The 23,678-nt window shown below is 33.1% G+C and overlaps 1 protein-coding gene across 1 annotated transcript in view; it reads left to right on the plus strand.

The window, feature by feature from the left end:
* shot (dystonin-like protein short stop) overlaps positions 1 to 21,798 on the plus strand; it is a 247,145-nt gene extending 225,347 nt beyond the window's left edge. Inside the window, 8 exon segments of the mRNA XM_074173472.1 lie at positions 9,683 to 9,941; positions 10,502 to 10,583; positions 10,585 to 10,656; positions 11,571 to 11,633; positions 13,801 to 13,887; positions 14,173 to 14,226; positions 19,713 to 19,781; positions 20,936 to 21,798. Of these exon segments, the coding sequence (XP_074029573.1) occupies positions 9,683 to 9,941; positions 10,502 to 10,583; positions 10,585 to 10,656; positions 11,571 to 11,633; positions 13,801 to 13,887; positions 14,173 to 14,226; positions 19,713 to 19,781; positions 20,936 to 21,095 (846 nt within the window). The 3' untranslated portion in view covers positions 21,096 to 21,798.
* Positions 21,799 to 23,678: the final 1,880 nt, after the last annotated feature.

Here is a 23,678-nt window from a genome sequence, read left to right on the forward strand (position 1 = left end):
AGAAATCACACAGTAGCTGTTATTAGTAAATGATTATACATCATTTTTTATTCACATATTCGTATTTATGCTATTTCAGAAGGCATGTTATGATAACATTCTTAACAAGTAGCCAACTGTTGGCAGCATAGACAGAGACAGCATGTGCTGTAGCAACGATGGCAAATACATTTTTTTTATTGTGGCAAACCATAATGATATTTTTTGTTTTCAACTTCAACTAAACTCTCGAAAGTAGATAAAAGTCAAATGAGCCGAAGTGACAGCTTGGCTTCACGTTGTCACCCATAGATGGCTGTTTTATTCAAGACCATCCATGTTCAAACATTCCTGATCCAGTCCTGATCAGATCCAATTCATTTTCTCATTTTTGAAATCTTGCTTCTCATATTTCAAATTATAAGAATCTTTCTTTTTATTGAAGGAGTTATATTTTTAGGAGTGAATAATTTTTAGGAAAGTTTTTGGCTTTCTGTTATATTGAATTACTCGAAGGAAAAATTCTTTCGAAACAAATACTTTTATATGAACACTGAATTATATAAAAAACACTTTTTTCTGCTCAGTTTGTATTCCAAATGTTCGTTATGGAATTGAATCAGATATCATTCACAGGATTTCTACACAATGTACTAAATGAATGGTAAAATTTCACTCACATGGAACATTGTCATCCTCACTGGTAGACATCGATGTTTTGCCTAAAGACACTTGCTTAGGGCTCATTACTACCAATCTAGATAATATTATAAGAAAAAACCACACAATTTATTCAGAAATTACTACTTTAAAAATTGATTGCTTCCTTCCTTTATTTGGAAGATTATCACATTTTTTTCTATCAAGATGGAGTAGTGGAAAGCCAAAAACTTTCTTTCCCTAAGAATCTTTGGTTCTGGGAGAATTAAAAGCATGGAATGTAAGCTGCTATAATGATTCGTGATTCAAATAGCAACTCTTACCGAATCCATTTCACTATTCTGGAGAAGTAATGAGAAGTGACTGACAAGCATATTTGTAGGAAGAGCTTTTCCGATGACGAGACCTATGAGAGTCTATGCTGATACTTTTACAATCCTCATACTTATGTTGATTGATAAAGTTTTTAACAATACAATCTATATTTATATGGACTTTGTTCCAGCAACTACGATTGATCAAGGTTTAATGTCTCCATTTGATATGAAGTTAGAATTCTTCAAAAATATATTTGACAACTTGAAGTACCTCATATAAAAATGATTATCAAATTCCATTATTTTACTATTTCCTGCTGTTTTAAAGAGTTTAAAGTTTTAGCTTGTAATTTTATAACCTACTGCATTTTCTCTACGTTTCGTGATAGATTGGATCCATAAGTATTGTATTTTGATGTGTCGTTACTGTTCTTCCATAGTAGTAAGATCAGGTAGGTGAGTAGACAATTGCATGCTCAATTCTTTTAAACCAAATGGACTCAGAAATTACTTCGGGAAAAAAGTAAGTAAACTATAGTCTTATGGTCAAACTGCTAAAATGTGTTTTGTGTATTTATGTGTTTATGTCTCGGGAGGTCGCCATTTAATGTCAATGGAAAATACATGAATATTGTTATAGTTATTGAATTGTTACAACTAGATATCCATTATGTAATTTTTCCTGTCACTACTATTTTGCACAATCACTTAGTGTCTATCTTCTAAGATCACAAAATCATCATAAAATTTTCATCTGGGCTCAGCAGTTATGCTGAGAACTGAAAGAGTTTCACGAAATTTGTGAATATGAGAACAGTGAAGTCCTAAAATTCTATCCATTTCAAACATTTCGATGTTGAACTTTAGGATATCCCTGTAGAGTGTATCTCACATGTAAACGCACTACACCGAATTTCATCCCTCGATTTTTGTCAATAACTGAAAATAGTGTATTCAAAACTCTTTTTGTACAAAATTTGGGAAATCAAGATTATTTTCAACTACTTTCAGCCATTGACAGAACTCGGAAGCAAAGCACATGTACAATGTAAGGTCTCTGAATGAGTTTTTGTGGTTCATGTTACAATAAAATCTGTTTGAAAAATGATGGATCCCTTTTGATAAATTATGGAACTTTTTGTAAAATCAGTTGAATTGTACAATTATTTTTGTGCCAATGTATATAATTCAATGTTTTTTCATAATCACTTCGAATACTTGTAAATGTTCGCATTTCATTTGAAACCACATCTGTGCACTGATTTATTTATTGTTCTCAAGTCTGTTGCAATAATCCGAACAGGAAAACTGAAAGTTATCCGATCAGCACCTATTATTGATTATTGTAACAGCTTGGTTAATCTTTAATAATAATTTCCTGAAACTGAATGATAAAAATCCAGTCTCTCATATCACGGTTTCTCTTCGAATTTTTTTCAAAATCCATTTTTTTGTGTCACCTATTGTAATATGATTAAATATAGGTACCATTTCTTTAGTAAAAATTACAGTTTGAATTGGAAATGAAATTGAAGAAGTCGATAATATTCAATTTAGAAAAAATATAGTCTAATAACTTTGCCAAGAATTAAGATGACGATACCACTCAATATATGTACCTCTCCGAATACATTGATGCTTGAAAATTAGAATCTATATGCAACAAGAAAATATTGATAGATAATGTTTAATCATAAGATGAATAGAAATTTTTGACCAAATGACAGATGTCATCGACCAAAATCATTCCATCCAGTCAAGGGAACCATTGACAGACTGATGTCAGAGTACTTGCTTTCCACCAGAGTCGAGAAGGCCTGTATAGACGACTTGGAAAGCCATCTTAGAACCCCGACTGATCAAGGTCAACTTCTGCTGTTCGTAACTTTCGGAAAAGTCAGCAAGCGGTTTGCAGGTTGTCCCTCCAGGTTAGAGGAACAAACATGTGTCAATTAACTAACGAGAATCAACATTATTTGCTAATCCGATCTGTGAAATGACTTCCATTTAGAGACTCATTTCAACTAACTTCTTATGATACAACACAAACTCAGGCATCGGTTTTCTCCAAAAAGTTAAATGACTCCAAACCGGATATAATAATTCCGCTTTCTGCTTCGAAAAGTTTGTTGGGGGTTGAAATGGACATCAATTTGTCTTGGCACAATCATGTCGTTGGAATTGCAAAGGCTACTTCTCGAAAGCTTGGAACACTGTTTCGAACCAGAATCAGAGCTTCTTTGAAGTTTTGTTCTCATGTATGGAGCTCCGACTCTAAACATACTCTTAAGCTGCATCCAGAAAAGAGACCTTGATGGTCTAGAACTTCAAAGAAAGATTGGAGATTTGTCTTTCTCTTCTATAGATGCTTTTACGGTAAGTGTTCAAGTGACTTGGCACATTTGATTCCACCAAGAGCGGTACATATCAGAAATATGCGACGGACTGTGACTGCTCATTGTTATGAGGTTCAACTCAGTACACCTCGAACTTTTTTTTCTCACTGTACATTCTCCCGAGGAGTTGTCCTCCTAGGGCATCGTCCATACTGTTCTTTCCAGGAAAGTGAACAGGTCACTAGGAGACATCTCCTTTATATTGGCAGGTGTAGGCCAAGACTCGCCCAACACACACTCTCTTTGGCAACCTCTAGGTGTCTCATGGTGGCCTCCGCGAAGGTTTTGGAAGGTGCAGCGATATTACTGTTGTTGCGCGGCTTCTTCAACCTTCTTGGGGTTCCCTCCATGGAGGTGCAAAATTGAGGAAGCTTTCCTACAGGTGCAACCGGTTCCTTGCCTTTAATCAAGGCGGAGCTCTTGGCGCCCGCCGCAGGAAGTGCCTTGCTGTTGGAGCTGATCTGCTATATCCAGCCTCATTCCAAGGACATTTCTGTTCATCCCAAGCCACCGCCTTAGATTGAGGTGATCACTTCTGTTCAGCCTCTGTTGTTCAGCCCTGTTGTTTCATTCATGTGTGTTCCCACGAGTAGCAAGGGAAGAGTTGGTCACCTCTGGCAGAGCCCCGCATTACCAGAGGTAGGCTGATTACAATGAGGTTTCGCCCGGTTCCCCAAGGGGGATGGTTCGTAACCGCATATCGCCCTGCGGCCATTCAGCTATCGGCACGATTCCTTACACCTTAGCTTGGGTAGGCTGGTCCACGGTGTCATGTTTTGCAAAGGCTTTTTGGGGGTTTTAGTTCCCCTTACCTTACTTATTTCTGCCACTGACCAGGACTCCGGCGAGCCCGTCCGTAAGGCCACATTGGCTTCCCGAACAGGGCCTCCAGTCCCCGGGCTGGTCCCCTATCCACCACCTGGGGACGCGCCCCATAGGTAGGCCAACCCCTGGGGCCTTGAGGATTTTTCTGTAGTGCTTGTTTTGTCTTTGATAAAAAGCAGGAATTATTTCTACGGAGAAGGTTGACTACTGATAGATCAGTCTGTTGGTGGTTACAAAACTTGTTGAGAAGTTTAAAAAATATCATTGTTCTTCCGAGAGGTAAATTGTTAATTAAAGTAAACTAGTTGGCAAACTTTGTTTTCTTGGTATAAGTTAATTCACTCTTCTGCAAAATCAACATTCAACCTAAAATGTACAAAGTTGATTTTAGTTTTATTCAACATTCAAAAAAAAATAACAAGTTCCTGATTTTGACCTGATATTGAGTAATTCGAATATCGCGATCCACAAGAACCTTAACAAGATTAATTCATCCAGAGACCTTAGAACCGTACGTTTCTATATCTTCACATCATTCACCAGCACACGAAATACACTTTGATTTCACTCTTACAATCACTCACTATTTTCTTCCCGAATTCTCTTCCGCATGGATTTAGCTCACGAACACCTAGCAGAACTGATGCCTATTTTCGACGAAATAAGAGCGAGAGGGGATTGCGGCAACGCTTACCCGTTGCACGTTGGTTCTACGGCGGGTCCCACACTACACATGGCCCACGTTAATCCTAACACCTGCTATTGGGTAAATCACCGTTTTTCTTTTAGACGTTTTACACCCCGGGTGTGGTACTTATTAGCGTAAGATCCTCTGTGTGATAATGTATGTGATTTGTTGGTGGATAGAAGTTAGAGTATTTTGAAGAATATGGGCGGGTTTTGTTCTTCTTGGAATATAATAGGGGCGTGTAAGGGGTTAACTTCAAAAATTGGCAAATGTGCACTTCCACGAAATATTTTCACACTTGGGACGCACAAAAAGAGAGTAAACCAAAGTTTTTATTTTTGTTCTGTACATACCTATGATCATAAAAACTGTTAGGACTTATTCATACATGAAACACTAGTTTGAAATTTTTCAGGAGATTCACTTCAATGTCTCTCGTACATACATGAGTGATGTTTCGGTTATTTTTTCAGTTATAATGTGGATATATTGAAAGTTCATTAGTGTTAGGTTATGTTATATTCGAAGTGAGTTAATCTATTCAACATCTCTCTTGTACAGGAGTTAGTAGCTTTATTATATTCCAGGCTGATGTTGTTAGGAATACAAACAATAACATACAATTTGTTAATTGTTTTATTGAGCAGAGTTTTTTTTGGAATTCAATACCAACAATTCAGATAAGTGCTTCCAGAGGTGCTTGGCTATCTGAGAATACTTCTGTTGGTTCACATGTGAGATTGGTTTCTCCAGTCTCTCCACAAATAAGTCAGTGGTGTACATTTCCTCCTGAAATGCGGATGAACTGGCCAGATTGATATCTGTCTCGAGTCTACGACTGTATACATCTGCACCAGAACCTGAAGATGTTTTTGATCCATTTGTGTACAAACGTGCCCATGAGTCTCATGTGTGAGACTCGTTGGACCTGAAGAAATGGGAGGGATCTTACTTTTGAACCATCTGTTCTCTTTTGTTGCAGCAGCTAGTCAATAAAAAAAACAAATATATTTATGAAATAAATAAATTATGCCTTGATCACTGATGGTAACAGGAAAAGGTAACATTTTCTTTTCTACAGTAGCCTCTTTCAATTCATCAGTTTGGATTGGAACTGAAGAAAACTATTTCTTGTATGGTCTGATACTTTCGGGTTTGTTGATTTGGGAATAAAATCCCATGAAGATGCATCATACCCATTAGGTATCTTTTTCTCAGTTCATTTCGGAACTCCAAAATAACAGAGATCGTAATTTCAAATATTTTGGTAGCATCAGCTTTGCGTTTCCAAGTAAAATACTGCAGGGAAACTTCAGTACGGCGGTTAGCTTTTGAATGGGATACTGGTCCACACCAAGCAGGGATAATAGTTTTCTGCATAAAGGCATAAATTATGCCTTGATCACTAATGGTAACAGAAAAAGGTAACATTTTCTTTTCTACAGTAGCCTCTTTCAATTCATCAGTATGGATTGGAACTGAAGAAAACCATTTCTTGTATGGTCTGATGACTTTCGGGTTTGTTGATTTGGGAATGGAATCCCATGAAAATGCATCATACCCATTGGGTATCTTTTTCTCAGTTCATTTCGGAACTCCAAAATAACAGAGATCGTAATTTCAAATATTTTGGTAGCATCAGCGTTGCCTTTCCAAGTAAAATACTGCAGGGAAACTTCAGTACGGCGGTTAGCTTTTGAATGGGATACTGGTCCACACCAAGCAGGGATAATAGTTTTCTGCATCAAATTACCTACAATTTTCATGTATGATCTTCTGATGTGGACCATTATATACTTGTATGCCGTGATGTTTATACCGATAGCTCGAATTTCCTCAAGGATTCAGAGCATGCAAAGTTTGAGCTTCATATCAATATGACATTTTACCTCTGGTCTTCTGAGCTTTTCTCAGAGTATAGGATAAAGGCAGAAATGACATTCTTCTGGGAAAGTGTTTTTTTGATCTCCTGTTATTATGGTGAAGAAAGTCCTTTAGAATGTTAACAGTTAGCAAATCAGATTATCGTAAAACGAATCATTAACGTTTAATAGTTGAATTTGTATATTTGTCAAATAGTTTTGTTGTTGCACTGTAATATAATATATGATATTGTACACTGTAATTGCACCACTGAAAATTGTTCAAAATACTGTAAATTCTACATAGCATGTGCACGTGTGTCCCCTTCTCACACTTTATTTCAATTGACCTTCAATTGACATAATCATTTCAACCAATTTTGTTTTTATCCCTGTGTGAATGTTTTGGTACAATTGAATCTCTGTCAGTTAATACAAAATGTCCCAATATGAATTCTCACAGTGCTCGAATCAGAAAAGAATCGTTTTTAAGTAATAACATTTTATTGATCATTTGATTCATTTGAACTCATACTGGGACGTTCTGTATGTGGGACCGATACTGACTGATGGTATATTGTTCAGTTGCTGTTATTGGCCCAGAGAAGGACCACCATAAGCTTTTGTATTTGTCACAAGTACCCATGGTAGGTATAGATAAGGTTAGTAGATGATAATATTCTTTGAAAAACAAATTCAAAATTGTATAAAATTTTGTATTGCTAAATTATCGGTACAAGTATCTGAGAAATGAAATAGTTATTATGAGATAACTTTATAGAGAGAAAAATTCTTTACAAATATTCAGTTATTAATTTATCAGCTATCTTAATAGTTTCCGATGATGTCCATTGATATCCGAATTAGGAACAAATATTTACAGGTTGTAACTGTCACCTTACTTTTTCACAATTCAATTCAGTTTTGCCAATTTTATTTTTCACACTTTTCATAGCATTCATCAGATTCTTGGTAAATCGATAATACAATATAATTCGGTCCCTTCAGAATCATTCGAGGTTGTGTACCAATTTATTTTCGTGCTTATTTTCATGAAGTTTATATTGTGATCAAATCAAGTTTTTCATGCCATCTTTGATTTTATTTTTTTTAATTCAACCTCGAATAGATTCGATGAAATCTGATAGTGAAATGAAACTTACGTTATACATTTCGATTGAAGATAATTTTGACGAGTCCAGATCAGGTAAGCACAGTACTGGTAAGTTAAGAATAAGTCTGGAGATTTATGTGGCTTTAGATAACTTGTAGCTTGATAACTATATTTGAAATGGTCGTCTCAATAATTCAACATGAAAAATATGTTCGTTTCAACGCATTAGATGCACATTAGTTATAAAAACCACTTAAAAAAGTTCACTCGTTATTTTCTTATTATTATTCAACTATGCACAATAATCACAGTTTCACAGTGAATTGAGATGATTTCATTCCAAATTTAAATTTAGTTTCATGTGTTGATGATTTTTTAATAACCAACAATATTCATTATTTCCGAAATTATTTGAATGAGGTATATTTGGCAGTTTCAGTTGTTTAATAATGACCAAAAAAAAAATCATCAACACATGCAAGATAACAAACACAAACTTTTTTTGTCTGGAAATGACTGCTTTTGAACGATTTTCCATTTGTTGCCTTAATAATATCTTTATTTCATCACTTCACACTAGCACTGGAGAATGATGCATTTTGAAAGTGTTGAATATTCAATTTTTTTAAAATATGAATGGCGGTAAAAATCTCAATAGTGTTTGTGTTTTTGATTAGTTTTTATCTGAACTGTCTATTCAAACTAGAATATATTCCTTTGAAAATATAAACTATCGTACACATTGACGAAAAGTTTTGGAGAAGAAAACAACGAGGCCTTCGATGAAACGAGAAAAGAAAAAAACACGTTGGCCTTGAGTTCCCAAGTACATTAATTGATTCCATCCTAGCAGTCTTGATGAATTTTTATGGAACTTGTGGAAGCTGAAGAAAGATAAGAGTCGTATCTTTCGGTCGGTAGCCAAGCAGTTCGACGTGGGTGCTTTGTTCACTCACTCGAATTGACTTGCCGTGGTTCAAGCCCTTGTCTGAACGATCGATTTTCACTTGCTATCGTCCAACTCGTGTTAGGGATCACACGTTAAAAGGTGAGACCTCGTTAATCCTTAGTTCGCACAAGTTTCGACTTCTAAAGGTTATCGTTCGTAGGGGTGCGACAGCTGGTTAACGGAAAAACAGATTTTTTTCAACAGTTTGTTCCAAGCACTGAAGCACTTTTATTAGTTGGTATATCCTAACTTGATATATCTTGAAATTCGAATTTTTCAATTTTGAGGGAAGCAGTTGATTAATGAGCAGAATAATTTTTATCAAATTCAAAATCACTCCTCGAATTCTAATACAGAGCATGTTAACTACCGATCGACGAAATTAGTGAAATATATTAACAATGCTGTTACTGGTTAAACAATGGAAAATCAGTGTTTCTGAAGTATGTGTTCGATATCAATTGTTATTTTTTCAAATCACACTTCGAATTCTATTACAGAGCATGTCAACTACCGATCGACGAAATTATTGAAATATATTAATAATACTGTTTCTGGTTAAACAATGGAAAATCAGTGTTTATGAAGTATGTGTTCGATATCATTTGTTATTTTTTCAAATCACACCTTGAATTCTATTACAGAGCATGTCAACTACCAATCGACGAAATTATTGAAATATATTAATAATACTGTTTCTGGTTGAACAATGGAAAATCAGTGTTTCTGAAGTATGTGCTCGATATCAATTGTTATTTTTCCTATTCGAATTACAAAAGTTACTATCGACAACTGTCTCATTTCAGAAAATCGTTCAAAAACAGTCTCGTAATTTCCACCACCTACAAACAAAATCTCATATCAGTGATTCTTGAACATTATCATTCTACAGGTTCGAGAGAGGTCCCAGCGATCCATGCCGATGGGAAGTCAACCCCGCACCTCGAAATCCTCCCTTTCAGTCGGTACACCCGATTCCCTCTCTGATAATGAGAGTTCTACATTCCGCACCCCCAGGAAACCGTCCTATAGGTCTACGCTGACTCCAGGAGGATCCAGGAATAACTCAAGACCTGCTTCGAGAACAGGCAGCAGACCTGGAAGCAAGCCGCCGTCTAGGCACGGATCGAATCTTTCTTTAGATAGTACAGGTGAGGTATCTTTGTTTGTTCACGAGCTGCAAATTTTTGATATCAAGTGGTTTGAAAGTACATAAGCATTTTACGGAAAATTACTTTTTTTCTGTTATACTTGTCAAAAACTGTTTATCCATCAGAACCGATTGTGCTTTATGTATTTCTTCTGGAGGTTACCCCGAACTTTTCTAAAGTTGTGATAATGAATAATGATAACAGGAAAAAAATTGATATTAATCAATTTTTGTCAAATTTTTTTGAAAAGTTATATCATTAAGAATAAATGTTTATTCAGATACATTTGACTTGATGATCGGAATATGAGTTATAAATTGAATACAAAATCTTTTTTATCAGTGTACTATAGAAAATTTCTTTTGATTGAAACTCAGCATTGATATGTAATTTTGAATATATTTTATATTATTTGGTTGAAAATGTTACCATTGATTCAAAATCATTTTTAATTTTGAGAGGATTTGAGTTGAGGTAAATAGAATTGTTGAGTAGTTATTCAATTAAATCTAACTTAGCCTAACAACTAAAACTTACAGTATTTCATTGATTTTATTCAGATGATTCCACACCCTCAAGAATACCAAGGAGAACCCCTGTCTCGGGTCGTAGTGCTACAACCCTATCCGCAACAACGAGAAAAAAATATTAACGGATCTACTTCAAGGCCACGAACCCCTACTGGTCTTATATCACCTGCTAGTCCTGCCACAAGGTAATTATGATGATTATATCAGATTTGCTATTAATTGAATAATCAAAAGTAGATATTGAAGGTATATTTAATCATTTACATTCGGAATTTTAACGACTTTGGTGTTTGAAAAATTAATGACGATGATAATAGCAGTGTATATTTTCTATATTGTGATATATTCTCAGAATGTTCATGGAAGAACTTGCTGGAACGTTTAGAAATAAACTCTTTACGAATATGTGAAAATCATGCATAGAAGTTACTTTCAGATACAAACTAGAAGAAAAAGCCTTCTCTCTACAACTACTTCATATAAATTGTAAATGAGAGAGAGTTCTTTCAAAACAACTACTTTTATGTAAACATCAAATTATACAAATTGGCGGACATCAATGTTTCGGATAACATTACAAGATGAAGCCCAGCCATAGGAATCTTGTTCAAATTGAATGGGGTATATTTATACCAATTAGAATAGTCCAATATTATAAAAAATGATATGTTTTCAGTATAAATTCAAATTTTCTTCAGATTATTGTCTTGAAGATCTGAAATATTTGTAGGGTAACGATTATCATTATATTCATGGGTTTGAACTCTGTTGAGGAAAAAAGAGAAATAAATCAAATGCCAGAGTCGATCATTTTCAAATCGACAAAGAAAGTAGTTTTGAAGTATTTGCATTTAATTTGTATCGAAATTTGAAGCTAATGTGATAAAAACCACTGAAACGTTCAGACATTTCGAATATTTCAGTTGTTTCTGCTTTTCCATATATTTGTAACGTGTCATCATTTCTGGTGTTAGAAATAACAGACATATCATGAAGCTGTCGCCATTTTGTGGATGAGCATGTAATGTCCATACAAGATGGAGACTGCTAATAGATCTAAATGTTTACTAATTTTGGGCATGTCTTATAACATTGGTAGATCATCAGGAATATCCAGAGCATCAAGCATTCCCACATTAACAGGAATTTCGTCCGCACCAAGGTAATCATATAACAAATAATTGTTTTTGGTTTACTCAAAACATTACCAGCTGCCCTTGTACCCGTGTCTGTCATAAAGATGCTAAAGTAACAAATCCTTGATTTTTCTCCCCTCTCAGAAATATCTGAGCATCTTTATTTTGACACCTAGTATAAAACTTTATAATTTCGAAAAATAGGCATTCACTTCGTTCAAGAATTTCAGGTGAAAGAGTTTTAATGTTTTTTAATTGACTTCATTAAGTTGATACTACTATCAATACAAGAAATACTAGTAGTACGAGTAATGTTGTATTATTTTCAACACATTTTGATTCCTTCAACTATATAAGTATATTTTCTGATTCAAAATGAAAAAGATGAATAATAAATTCCAAATTGAAAGGTAATTTGAATTGGATTTCATGTGAATATTATTATAATATGCTCAAGCGAAGTCGAATCCTATTTAAAAGTTATTGGTATATAGGTTTTGCATTGTAGAGCAGTAGTGTCGGTAAAAGGTTAAATCAATGAAAACTAAGCATGGGGACTTTTGGTTCGGTTTTTTAAAATCTCGCTCCATTTCACAGTTCGTTAAAAACTCCTAGGCGAAAGTCTACAGGTCCCCCGTCACGCTATTCTTTCAGACTGAAAAATAAAGATGAACACGACGAAAACGGATGTTGTCCAAACAATTAGCGTTGTAAGATATTCTTCATCTCTTTAAGTATGGTGATCGGTTGACTAAACCTCTAAACCACAGTTAACTGGATTTTTTTACTTTTTTAGACTACGCTAGTCATATTTTTGGTATCATAGTTTCCTAATCCCCTTCTTATAACACTTGATTGGAGATGCATTTTCCGTATTGTAATATAACACTGTAGAAAACTGTATTTTCATTTTTCGTTGAAATATACTGCTATGTTTTGCATTTTCTTATTTGAAAAATGTCTCCTGGCACCTAAAGTTCTTGTTTAACAACAACTTCTGAAAACATCAGAAACATATACAAATTTAGACAAATTCAAAAGAAATTGAAAGCGAGGCCTGAGAAGGATGAAAAAATATGTGTAACTCAGATTAAGCATAACTCGATATCACTGTTTTTGTTCATCTGTAAAATCAAATTAAAAAAGTTCATTTATTCATATGTACCTACATCCAGGGCCGAAGCGAAAAGAAAAACCGGGGAGGTAATCCAAATTTTCCCAAGCCCACCAGCAAAATTTCCCAACTTTCGAGAAAATGAAAGCCGAGGTTTTCTTACTTTCTTACTTTCTTAATTCCTTCAATTTTCTTACTCAGCTATCCAAATATTCAATACAAATGAAAGGAAACAATACTTAAATAATATTGTGCTCATTTTTTTCTACCATTATTTTTTCTATCTTCACGGCCCGAAATTTCCAACAAATCAAAAATCGTGAAAATCGGCCTCAAACAATTTCAGCAATTGATCTGATGATTGCAAACCAGTATAAAATATTTCATCGTTATTCATTATCCTACAGGGTTAGTTAAAAATATGGTGAATTTAAAAGAGGATAATTATGAAGTTGTAGATAAAGGTTTAAAAAATTTTTGGGAAAGAAAGTTTTTGGCTTTCTACTTCTCCATCTTGATACAAAAAAAGAAGGATGAGGGAGTCTTCCAAAGAAAGGAAGTAAGTAACTCTTTACATTCTTTGGAAGACTCCCTCATCCTTCTTATTTTGTATCAAGATGGAGCAGTAGAAAGCCAAAAACTTTTTTTCCCAAAAATTTATCACTCCTAAAAAATATAACTGCCTCAATTCAAAGTTTAAAAAATGTATTACCATTGCTCAAATGATTGTAAACATTCACAATACTCCAGGATATTGAGTGATGACCAAAGATCAACCTGAGTTGTTGTAGTTCTACACATTTACCTATTGAATTTCAAAACATGTATCAATCAAGTCTCTATGTCTGAAAGACTGGAAAAAGTAAACAATCTTTCAGCATTTGGAAATTTGGAAAAAAATATTACCCTCTTATTTTGACTCCTCCGAAGGTTTGAATAAGGTTGTCATGCAAATCACTATAAACATACTTTTTGATAGTTTCAGTAACTCCTTGAATAGACAAATAGCTGTATATTTCAATGAAAGTGCTAAAATCAGTCAAAACGTAGTTATTCTAACTCTTTGGTATTCAATCAAGGTCTCGCATTCCTGTATATAAAGGAAAAAGTGAGGACACAGATCCCGATTCTACATCGAGTTCATGCTCTGTCTCTTTATCTTCTGGGTAACTGTTTGATGCCTTTTGCATGCCTTTGTGTGTGTGTGTTTTTTTCAATGTTTTACAAATCAACTGAAGATTTTTTGTTCTTTAGATTGGACTTTTGTTAGGCTTCATTTCATGGTTCTACTGAGAAGCAAACTTTTTTTCATAAGCGCATATAGAACTGTTTTTCGAACATTTTGAAGTAGAAGTTTACTTTAGATAGTTTTCGTGTTTTTGAATGTGTGAAGTAGTTTTTGTTCTTGCCATATACTAACATCTTTTTCCATGTTTTACTAACTAATCCAGAACGAAATCTTCTGGCAGCAAGTCCAGCAAATCGAAAATTCCTGTTCTGAATAGGTAATTAATAATTTTCGATACTGAGCATGCAAATTTCAATTTTTTCAACGTGAATGTGACTGTGTTAAAATTTGTTTCATTCTTGGCTTTTGTTCCCTGTTGATGTATAATCTATTTTATGTTGATTGTTTCACAAGTGTTTATAAAGAAAACACATTTTTGCCAACTGAACTTTTTGTGAAATCTATTTTATGCATGTATTACAAGAACCCAAGTTGTCAAATAATTTTGACCATTATATTTGATGATTGTTTTGCATAGAGAACATGCGATTTGGTTGAATTTGAATACAATGGTTTTGAAATCACTCTATTAGGATAAACTCACCTTTGCCTGTTAAAATTCCTTAATATTTCTAAGGTTTACTTTATACCTATCTAAGCGACAAAAAAAGTAAATATAGACGGCTCTTCACAAAAAAATCTTTATTATTTTGCCAAACTTCCAGAATACGTTATATTTTCATTCAGGGCAGCTAGAATGATATTCAAAATTCAAAGAACTATAAAAAATTTACAAAGGGAAATTTTATCCAACTTTGGCATTAATAATAATGACATTGATTCAAGCAAATAATTAAATAAAAATTGATATTTTGTTACATCAACGAAGAATTTGCAGAACTTCTTGGAAATGTTTTCCTTTGAATGAGTTGATGGAAGCATATTTAGTTTACCATAGCAAAAAACAATTGATCAAAGTAATTGTATAGTGAACCATGTGTTGCCGTTCTCTAAACTGTTGAGTGAACATCTCACAATAAAATTTTACTTCAATATGTCATGGATTTTCATCAAATATCGGCCAGTTCCATCACATAAATAGTCAAAGAAACAAACATAACAGAAATACGGTTTTGAAAAAAACCAAGAAAAACCACAAGGAAAAAATTGATCTGCAAATCTTATGGGTTTGCCTATTTTTGGATCATTATTAAAATTTTATTCTTATCCAATTTTTACCTTGTTCAAGTTTTTAAATCATCATTCAAACAAAAATTGCTAAATAATGAAAAAATTAATATGATGGTTGTTGCAATATTGAATAACCTGAAAAGTGCAGATTTCATGATGGAGTTTTAAAAAAAATCAAGCTATTATGGCTTAATAGAATGTTCAGATCAGAGAACTCATGATTACAAATTATAATAATAATAATGATATTTATTTTCCCAAGAAAGAATGATGTTTATAATAGAGTACCTAAATATTGTAATTATTAAACAACAATAAACTCAAGTTATAATGAATTCCTTTTTTTTTTTTTTCAATTAAGCAGTAAAAAACAACAGTTTTGGTCAAATAATTATTGAGCTTGATTAATAAATAAATGGTTTTTCTCAATTCAATAAATATTTTTCAATTTTTGTTTGAACGTATTTGAACATTTTTAACGTTGTAAGATCATTTAGTAAAATATTGTAATTGATAGGTAATGCCTTTGTCATAAATAGATAGATCTTGTTTCAACCTGTATGAGAAATGAATCAATTGGTTGCCTTGTTAAATGGTGGTGAGAAACATGGTTAACGGTAAATTTTTAATTATATAATATATATAATATATAATATATATATTATATATATATATATATATATATATATATATATATATATATATATATATATATATATATATATATATATATATATACAGAGTGACCCATTTGAAAGCGGGCCACCTCTCTAAAACTGTTATTTATTATCCGATTCAGAAGTTTTTTTTTTCAATAGATAGAGCGTCAATAGTTCTATTAGAGTGCTGTGAAGTCGAAATATAAATAAAATTTTCAAGGCCTACTTCGAATTTTTTTCAAGGTCAAAAATCCAAAAAACATACTAGCGATTTTTTTATATGAAATTTGACGACGCCACTGGATTTGTGATGCTTTCAAATGGTTGTGACTGAAATTTCAAGATGAAATATGTTTTTTTAACAGAAATATAGCATAAGTAAAATTTTTATCACTTTATCTAAATATTTCGAATTGTCGTCATATTAAATCACAATATTATTAATAATATCGTTTAAAATGCTCTTTCACGTCGTTAGCAGTCGAGCTTGTAAACAGCAGTTATTCAAAATGGTGTCAAATTATGTTTCTTTCAAACAGAACTCCATAAAGTATAGAAGATAGTTATGTCCATCAAAACACTGCAGTTTTTTTGTCATCAGAGAAATGAAATATACATCTTTACATCAAATAGTAATCAATATTCAATAATCAATAATAACCAATACTGATGAAATAAATGAACTACAACAAAAAAATGGATTGAGATGAGAGTGCCCAGACATTAATTTCCGTACTTTGTAACTAATTTCCGATTTAATTCGATACGTTTATTCTACCATTTTCTAATGCTAACTAATCATAAGATTCGATCAAAATTCGATCATTGGTTTGGGGTAACATTTATGCAAGCCTGGTCTTATTCTTTCACGCAGTTCCTCTTTGGTGGTTGTCAGTTATTCCGAATATCTACATATCTTGGTTTCATTCAAACATGTTTGGGATGCCACATTTCGAAAATATTATTTTTATTAGAAGGCTTTGAAAGTTAAGTTGCCGTGGAGATGACAAGTCATTAAAATAAAAGACGAAAAGACACAAATTTGTCAGTATTAATAGTGAAGTTTATAACTCTTCAAGTACCTACACTAATAAAGAAGTATGGCAGATAATTTGACTTTGCAGGAGAAAATTGAAATAGTAAAACTTCGTGGTAACAACGACAGATCCGAAAGGGAAGTATGTAGAATTTTCAATAACATGCATCCGGAGCGTCGAAATATTAGCAGAGCTACAGTTGGAAGAGTAAACAAAATTTTCAATCAGTATGGAGCTGTTAGTAAACATATCCTGAAGAATATTAATACTGTACAAAGGCAGAGACGAAATAATTCTGAACGAATTCGAAATTATTTTAATAATAATCCGAAAACAAGTGTGAGAATTGCAAGTTTGGACATCAACTTACCGCGTGAAACAATAAGGAGAAATCTTAGGAAATATAATAATATGAAGCCCTTTAAACCAAAGTTTCTTCACACCTTAGAAGAAGGCGATAATGAAAAGAGGATGGAGTATAGTTTATGGGCTCAAGGAGAATATCTAAATAACAGGAATTTTCTGAAAAAAATTTTGTTCAGTGACGAGGCAACATTCACAACCAATGGAACAGTTAATTCTCAAAATTCAAGGTACTGGACGGAAGAAAATCCACATTGGATAATAAATTGCAGAAGACAGTACTCCCAAAAAATAAATGTTTGGTGCGGAATATTACATACCAGAATAATTGGCCCCTTTTTTTTTGAAAACAATTTGAATGGTCAAATTTTTTTGAATTTTTTGAAAAACGAGTTTTCCAACGCTATGGATGAACTTCCACTAGCAGAAGAGGCCCATATTCTATTTCAATTAGATGGCTGTTCCATCCACAATAGCAGGATTGTTAGAGATTGGCTGGAAGAAAATTTTCCTAATCGGTGGATAGGGCGAAATAGTTCACTGATTGAGTTTCCCCCCAGATCCCGACTTGACTCCACTTGATTTTTTTTTATGGGGCACCGTTAAGGAAAAAGTATACAAAACTCGCCCAACGAGCAAAGAGGAACTGCGTGAAAGAATAAGACAGGCTTGCAGAGATATCACCCCAAATCAATTATTGAATGTTTTGGTTAACATTAGAAAACGATATGATAAATGTATCGAATTGAATGGAGATTTGGTGGAACAGTCCAAAATTTAATGTGTGGGCATTGTCATGTTAATACATTCTTTTGTAGTGGTTCATTTATGGTTTTAATATTGATAATTATATTATGATATAAAGATGTGTATTTCTATTCTTTGACAACAAACTGCAGTGTGCTAATAAAGATAACTATATCGCACATAAAGTTGTTATGTTCTGAAGAAGTATTTCAAACCATATTATTTACAAAATTGTTATTTAATATACAACTATTTGAATTATTTTGACAGTGATTGGTATATTTTACTTATGCCATATTTCTGTTAAAAAACATTATTTTATCTTGAAATTTCAGTCACAACCATTTGAAAGCATCACAAATCCAGTGGCGTCGTCAAATTTCATATAAAAAAATCGCTAGTATGTTTTTTGGATTTTTGACCTTGAAAAAAATTCGAAGTAGGCCTTGAAAATTTTATTTATATTTCGACTTCACAGCACTCTAATAGAACTATTGACGCTCTATCTATTGAAAAAAAAACTTCTGAATCGGATAATAAATAACAGTTTTAGAGAGGTGGCCCGCTTTCAAATGGGTCACTCTGTATATATATATATATATATATATATATATATATATATATATATATATATATATATATAAATAATTCAGGTCAAGACGTCCTAGATTTATAAACATTTGAAGTGAGTTCATGGTACTCTAGATTGAAAATACATTTTTTGTTTGAAGAATTTTGAGTGGTTTGAGAATACATGCTTTAGCAGTTTCCCAAATCGAAATCAAGTATCGTAATTTTCAGTAGATTAAGGAAAATATATACATTTTCTATATTTTGAAAGAAGCTGTTGTCGAATTCTATAAAGAACCCCAAATATTCTAGATTTTTTTTTTGCAAAATTGCTTGGACCAAGTTAGGTTCCGACTATAATGTCGACTTAAAAATTTAATTTTGCTAATATATTTCATTTCTTCTTTTTTAATTCTAAAGGGAACTTTATATAAATCTGGTGAATATCTTTTGGATGTATATGAATATGAAGATTTTGAATAATTTAAAGATAGTTTATAGAAAGCCAACATGATAATTTACAGTTTGATCTTCCTATTGAAGATGACCACTTGGTGATCGAAACACGTGTCGAGGTGTTAAAAAAACGGTTTGGTGTTGGGAAAAAACTCCAGTATTATTCATACAGCTCATATGCTCAATAGATAATTCGGCAGACATGCTGAAGAAGTTCGATTGATGTTTTGTGAAGATACATGGAACATAGTTGTAGGATTTTCAAAAAATCAAACATTTTTGAATATTCTATCCATGAGAAGCAAATCTATTTCTATTTGTATTTTTCCAAGATACAGAAAGTCTCAGTTTTCATTATTACTTGTACACATTTGCTTTGTTCAACGATACTAGGCGTTGCATGCGCTTTATGAATGTTTTCTTTGTGAGTGAGAAATTAACACATTATTTTAGGTATATCATAGGTCTCAAAAATTATGCTTAAATCAACATGCAATGCAAGATAATTCAGAGAATTGTGATCAAATCATTCAAGATTTTTCTATTGTCATGTTGACTAGTTCAACTTCAATAACCCACATCTTGAATTATCTTGCACAAAACTGATAGAATTAAAACATTTCAAATTTTGTGATGGAGTGAATCTTCGTAATCTCTCTTGCACGAATATAAATGTCCCATCGAATATTAATCTGCTATAACTTTTGTACTAACTGGCATGTATTGATTTTTTTAACCAGGAGTGCGAGTTCAAGCAAAGTGAAGCAAGTGACAATTGGTGTCGCTCCTACGTTGCGGACAGCTTCTAGGTAACATATAACACATAACATTTTCTAGACCTAGACTAGAACTGTGTAAAGCATAAACTTTATCCTACCATCACTGACGTATTTGGTTTGATCGATATTTTAGTAGTAAGACTGTGGGGGTTCTAGTTCAATTTGAGTGTTTCAGTGAAGTTGAAATTGATGTTTTAAAGAATCGATGATTTCAAATGTAAAAAAAAAACGTTGATTTCTGTACTACTTTTACATGAGTTTACCGATGATTCGTTTTAAAAGTAAAAATTTCAATAAACAAGTTCATGAATATAATTCTATCCATCTGCATAAGAACACACACAGCGAGGAGAAACCAGCAAATCCGGAATAGCAGAGCATGTTTGGACTCATCAACATAATATCAAGTGGGCTCAAGCTGAAATCATCCACAAAGAGGAACACTGGTTTAGGAGAAAATTCAAAGAAGCTGCGTATATGTTGTCCAACAACACATTTATCCAAGCTAGCGTAGAGATACGTAACATATGGAAACCTCTGATCAAGCGAAAAACGACCAACTCCCGCCAAACGATCATCTCCCGCTAAACGATCATCTCCCGCTAAAACCAATGAAGCGGAGAGAGGGAAGAGGGGATAGGAAGTGAAAGCACTCGAATGACCTATTAATAGTCAGATCTCGGAGGAATAAGTCCAGTTATCACCCGAAGACGATTGTGGAAACGTCGTGACGTAACTTGCTTTGGAATCTTTTAATTTTTTGTTAATAATATTTTTAATTTTTCAATTCTCAGCTTTGATATTTTAATTTTTATTTTTTTGCTTGTTGCTTGCATGTTATTTCTTTATAATTTCAGTTTTTTGTTTAATAAAATTGTTATTTCGGTTAATCTCCTTAATTTTTTTCGGGCTCGGGGAGTTAGTAACATCGCCTACCCAGGACATGAGGCTAATAACCAATGTAGTCGATGCCGATGACACCAAGAAAAAAAAACCCAAGCAGGCATTTTATGTTATGCCGTAACTACTGTGTGAATTATTCAGTTTATTCTGAAACACTCTATATTAAAAAATAAAGGCATTCAAATTATTTCTTCAGTCAGTGATGGTTTGATAGCTAGCTTCACAACTAATAATGTTTCGTGTTTTTAAATACTCGAACATATTTTTTCTTTGTCAATTAGAACGAGAACCCCCTCCGGATCAAATACACCCGTGCATCCGGATCAACAGACGGCAGTTTCAAAGCTGTTGCGAAGACCTTCTGGTGCTTCCGACACCCCCACAGGCCAAGCCCGGAAAAAACGGACCTCCCTGTCTGAAAGGGAGCCTTTTAGGTTATAATAGATAGGTATCTAACTTATTCCAAAACTTACATTGACTGACATATGTACGTTATAGCTTGTTTATGGAAAAATGTTCATATTTTTGTATAAAAGTTATTTATTGCCCGGGGGTGTCTTTCGTCTTGTGAAAATCGCCAGTTTTGCCAGACGGAGTATCTCCGGTCGCTGCAGTTTGTCTATAATTCGAAATGTTAACCGCACCACTTTTAGGAGATAAGCGAAAATCAAGAAATTGTATGTATAATTTTTTCGTGATTCCACTCCCTTTTATTGTATGTATTCTATTCATTTTTGTAAATTAGTTGCCATATATACAACAAAATGAATATTTTTATTTATTGTGATTGTGTTGATTTTATATTCATTTTTGTTTCGATTTTTTACAGAAAAACTTGTCTGTATATTGGCTAAAGGGACCATTTTTTCATTTTCATTATTTAGATTTTACTAATTTTGTCTAACATGCTTTATTCAATATATATAGTGTTATGATATTACTGTTTTTTATACATTTTTGGCTAGACCCTTGCTACAATTAGCAATATAAACGAGTGTGATTATTATTACTATTACCAGTTGTTGATGTTTGCCTCTTATAATCGCCAGTATAATAGGTAGACGAGAAATAACTTATTTATGTATTGCTTTTGTATTATTTAACTCTATGATCATTGTTATTGAATAAAAACTAAATTTATTAATCTAAAGTGTTTTCATTTGAAATGTTATCCTTTTATAACTTTGTACAGATGGGCTGACAAAAAAATAGTGTCTAACCGAATGTTCGGGTTCGGTCGAGTTTCGGAAAAAAAACGGGTTTCGGTTTAGTTTCGGTTTCGGCGGCAAACCTGCCGAAACTTCGACCGAAACCGAATTTGCATTCGGGAGTTCCCGTGCTGTGATCGGTAATGTTCGGCGCGTTGAATTTCATACAAGCAACGAAAACATTTTGCTGTGTCCACATGCCTAATCATACATAAATATCAAGTACCTATTGTGATATTAGGTAACAACCTAAATAATTAATTTTATGTTTAATATTTTTGAAAAACTATCAATAATATTCAAAAGAAGGATCTACACCTACTCAAATAAACACCTCACATATTTTAAGTATTTTTAAGATGCAATTAATATTTTTTCTTAAATAAGGGTTTGTTATGTTGATCATCAATAAGTAAAAATGTCGAAGACTGCATAACGTTGTGATTTAAAGATAAAAAAATAAAAACTTATTATAAAATTTATTATAATTCAGCTCTATGATCTGAAATATGATTTTGCAATAATACAATACAATAACACGACAGTTGGAACAAAAATACAAATCTGGACTAAGTATATACAATCTAACTCAAAGGTACTATTGGTAGGCAGAAATTAATCAATCCACAACACACAGTCACTATTTTATCCAAGATCGTATCATCTTCACCACAAACAAGCAGAGAAATTGGCACATAATCTGATAGAATCCTATATTTTTGACGAATTCAACCCATTAATCTTTCTACATGAATCCTGATATGTGCAATGGCTCTAGTTGCTTCCAATTTCTAATTCAATTGGATGCAACTGCTTCTTTCCATTGGTAAAAGCAGAAATTCACTAGGTATTTTGTAAAAGTTCACCGATCACGATCCCCACAGTTTCCGCAGTTTACAACACAAACACGTTATAGGCATGATTCTATGTTATGAAGGACGATTGATATGTAAACTCAGCCTCAGACAACGAATTTCAGCAAGCAGCAACACAATCACTCACAAAGACAAGTTGATTATGGATTTTTCTAGTTTTATTTCCATTAAACATCCAACATGTGTGCCTACAGGCGGCCATTCTGATTTAATTTTGGCAGCATCTCGGACAGGTCTATAGTTTATTAAACGATTGAGGTTATATCTCATTCCAATCAATGGTAATTAACTATGAAAAGTTTACTATTCATTTCATGTTTAGAGCATACATATGAATATTTATTCATTTATTGCACCGTGAAATTCACTCTCCTCAAAGCATGTATCCATTTTTTACATCTAACCTCATTAATATGAGGTTTTATAAATGGTATAAAAAAACACGTATTCTTCCGGATATCGATTATCCGACGTACAATTCGCAAAACAGCAATGCTTTGTTGGCATTATACAAGCACAAAATAATTTTTTATATCAAATTTATATTTTTAAATAATAAATCAATATTACGTAAATGACACTGTTTTACATGTGAATAGATTATGTTTGTCCCTACTACTAGTGCTGCCTCTCGTGACACGTTCGCTGTACTATTCTCAAGAAAAAGGCTCATTCCGATATCTGGGAATTTGAATTTTACAGTACCTATACAAAACATTATACTCTGTCCATCTGGCAACGGAGTGCTCCAAAGCATTATGATGCATACTTGACAAGGCTGCTAGTACAGAGTCGCACTAAAGAACGACCGAAATTTTATATATTTTATATATATATATATATATATATATATATATATATATATATATATATATATATATATATATATATATATATATATATATATATATATATATTTAATAATATGCCGCTGGGTATAG

This window comes from Leptinotarsa decemlineata, unplaced genomic scaffold (genome assembly GCF_025532065.1).
Source record: "Leptinotarsa decemlineata unplaced genomic scaffold, Ldec_3_MD MMD2_tig00000251_RagTag_RagTag, whole genome shotgun sequence".
Lineage (NCBI taxonomy): Eukaryota > Metazoa > Arthropoda > Insecta > Coleoptera > Chrysomelidae > Leptinotarsa > Leptinotarsa decemlineata.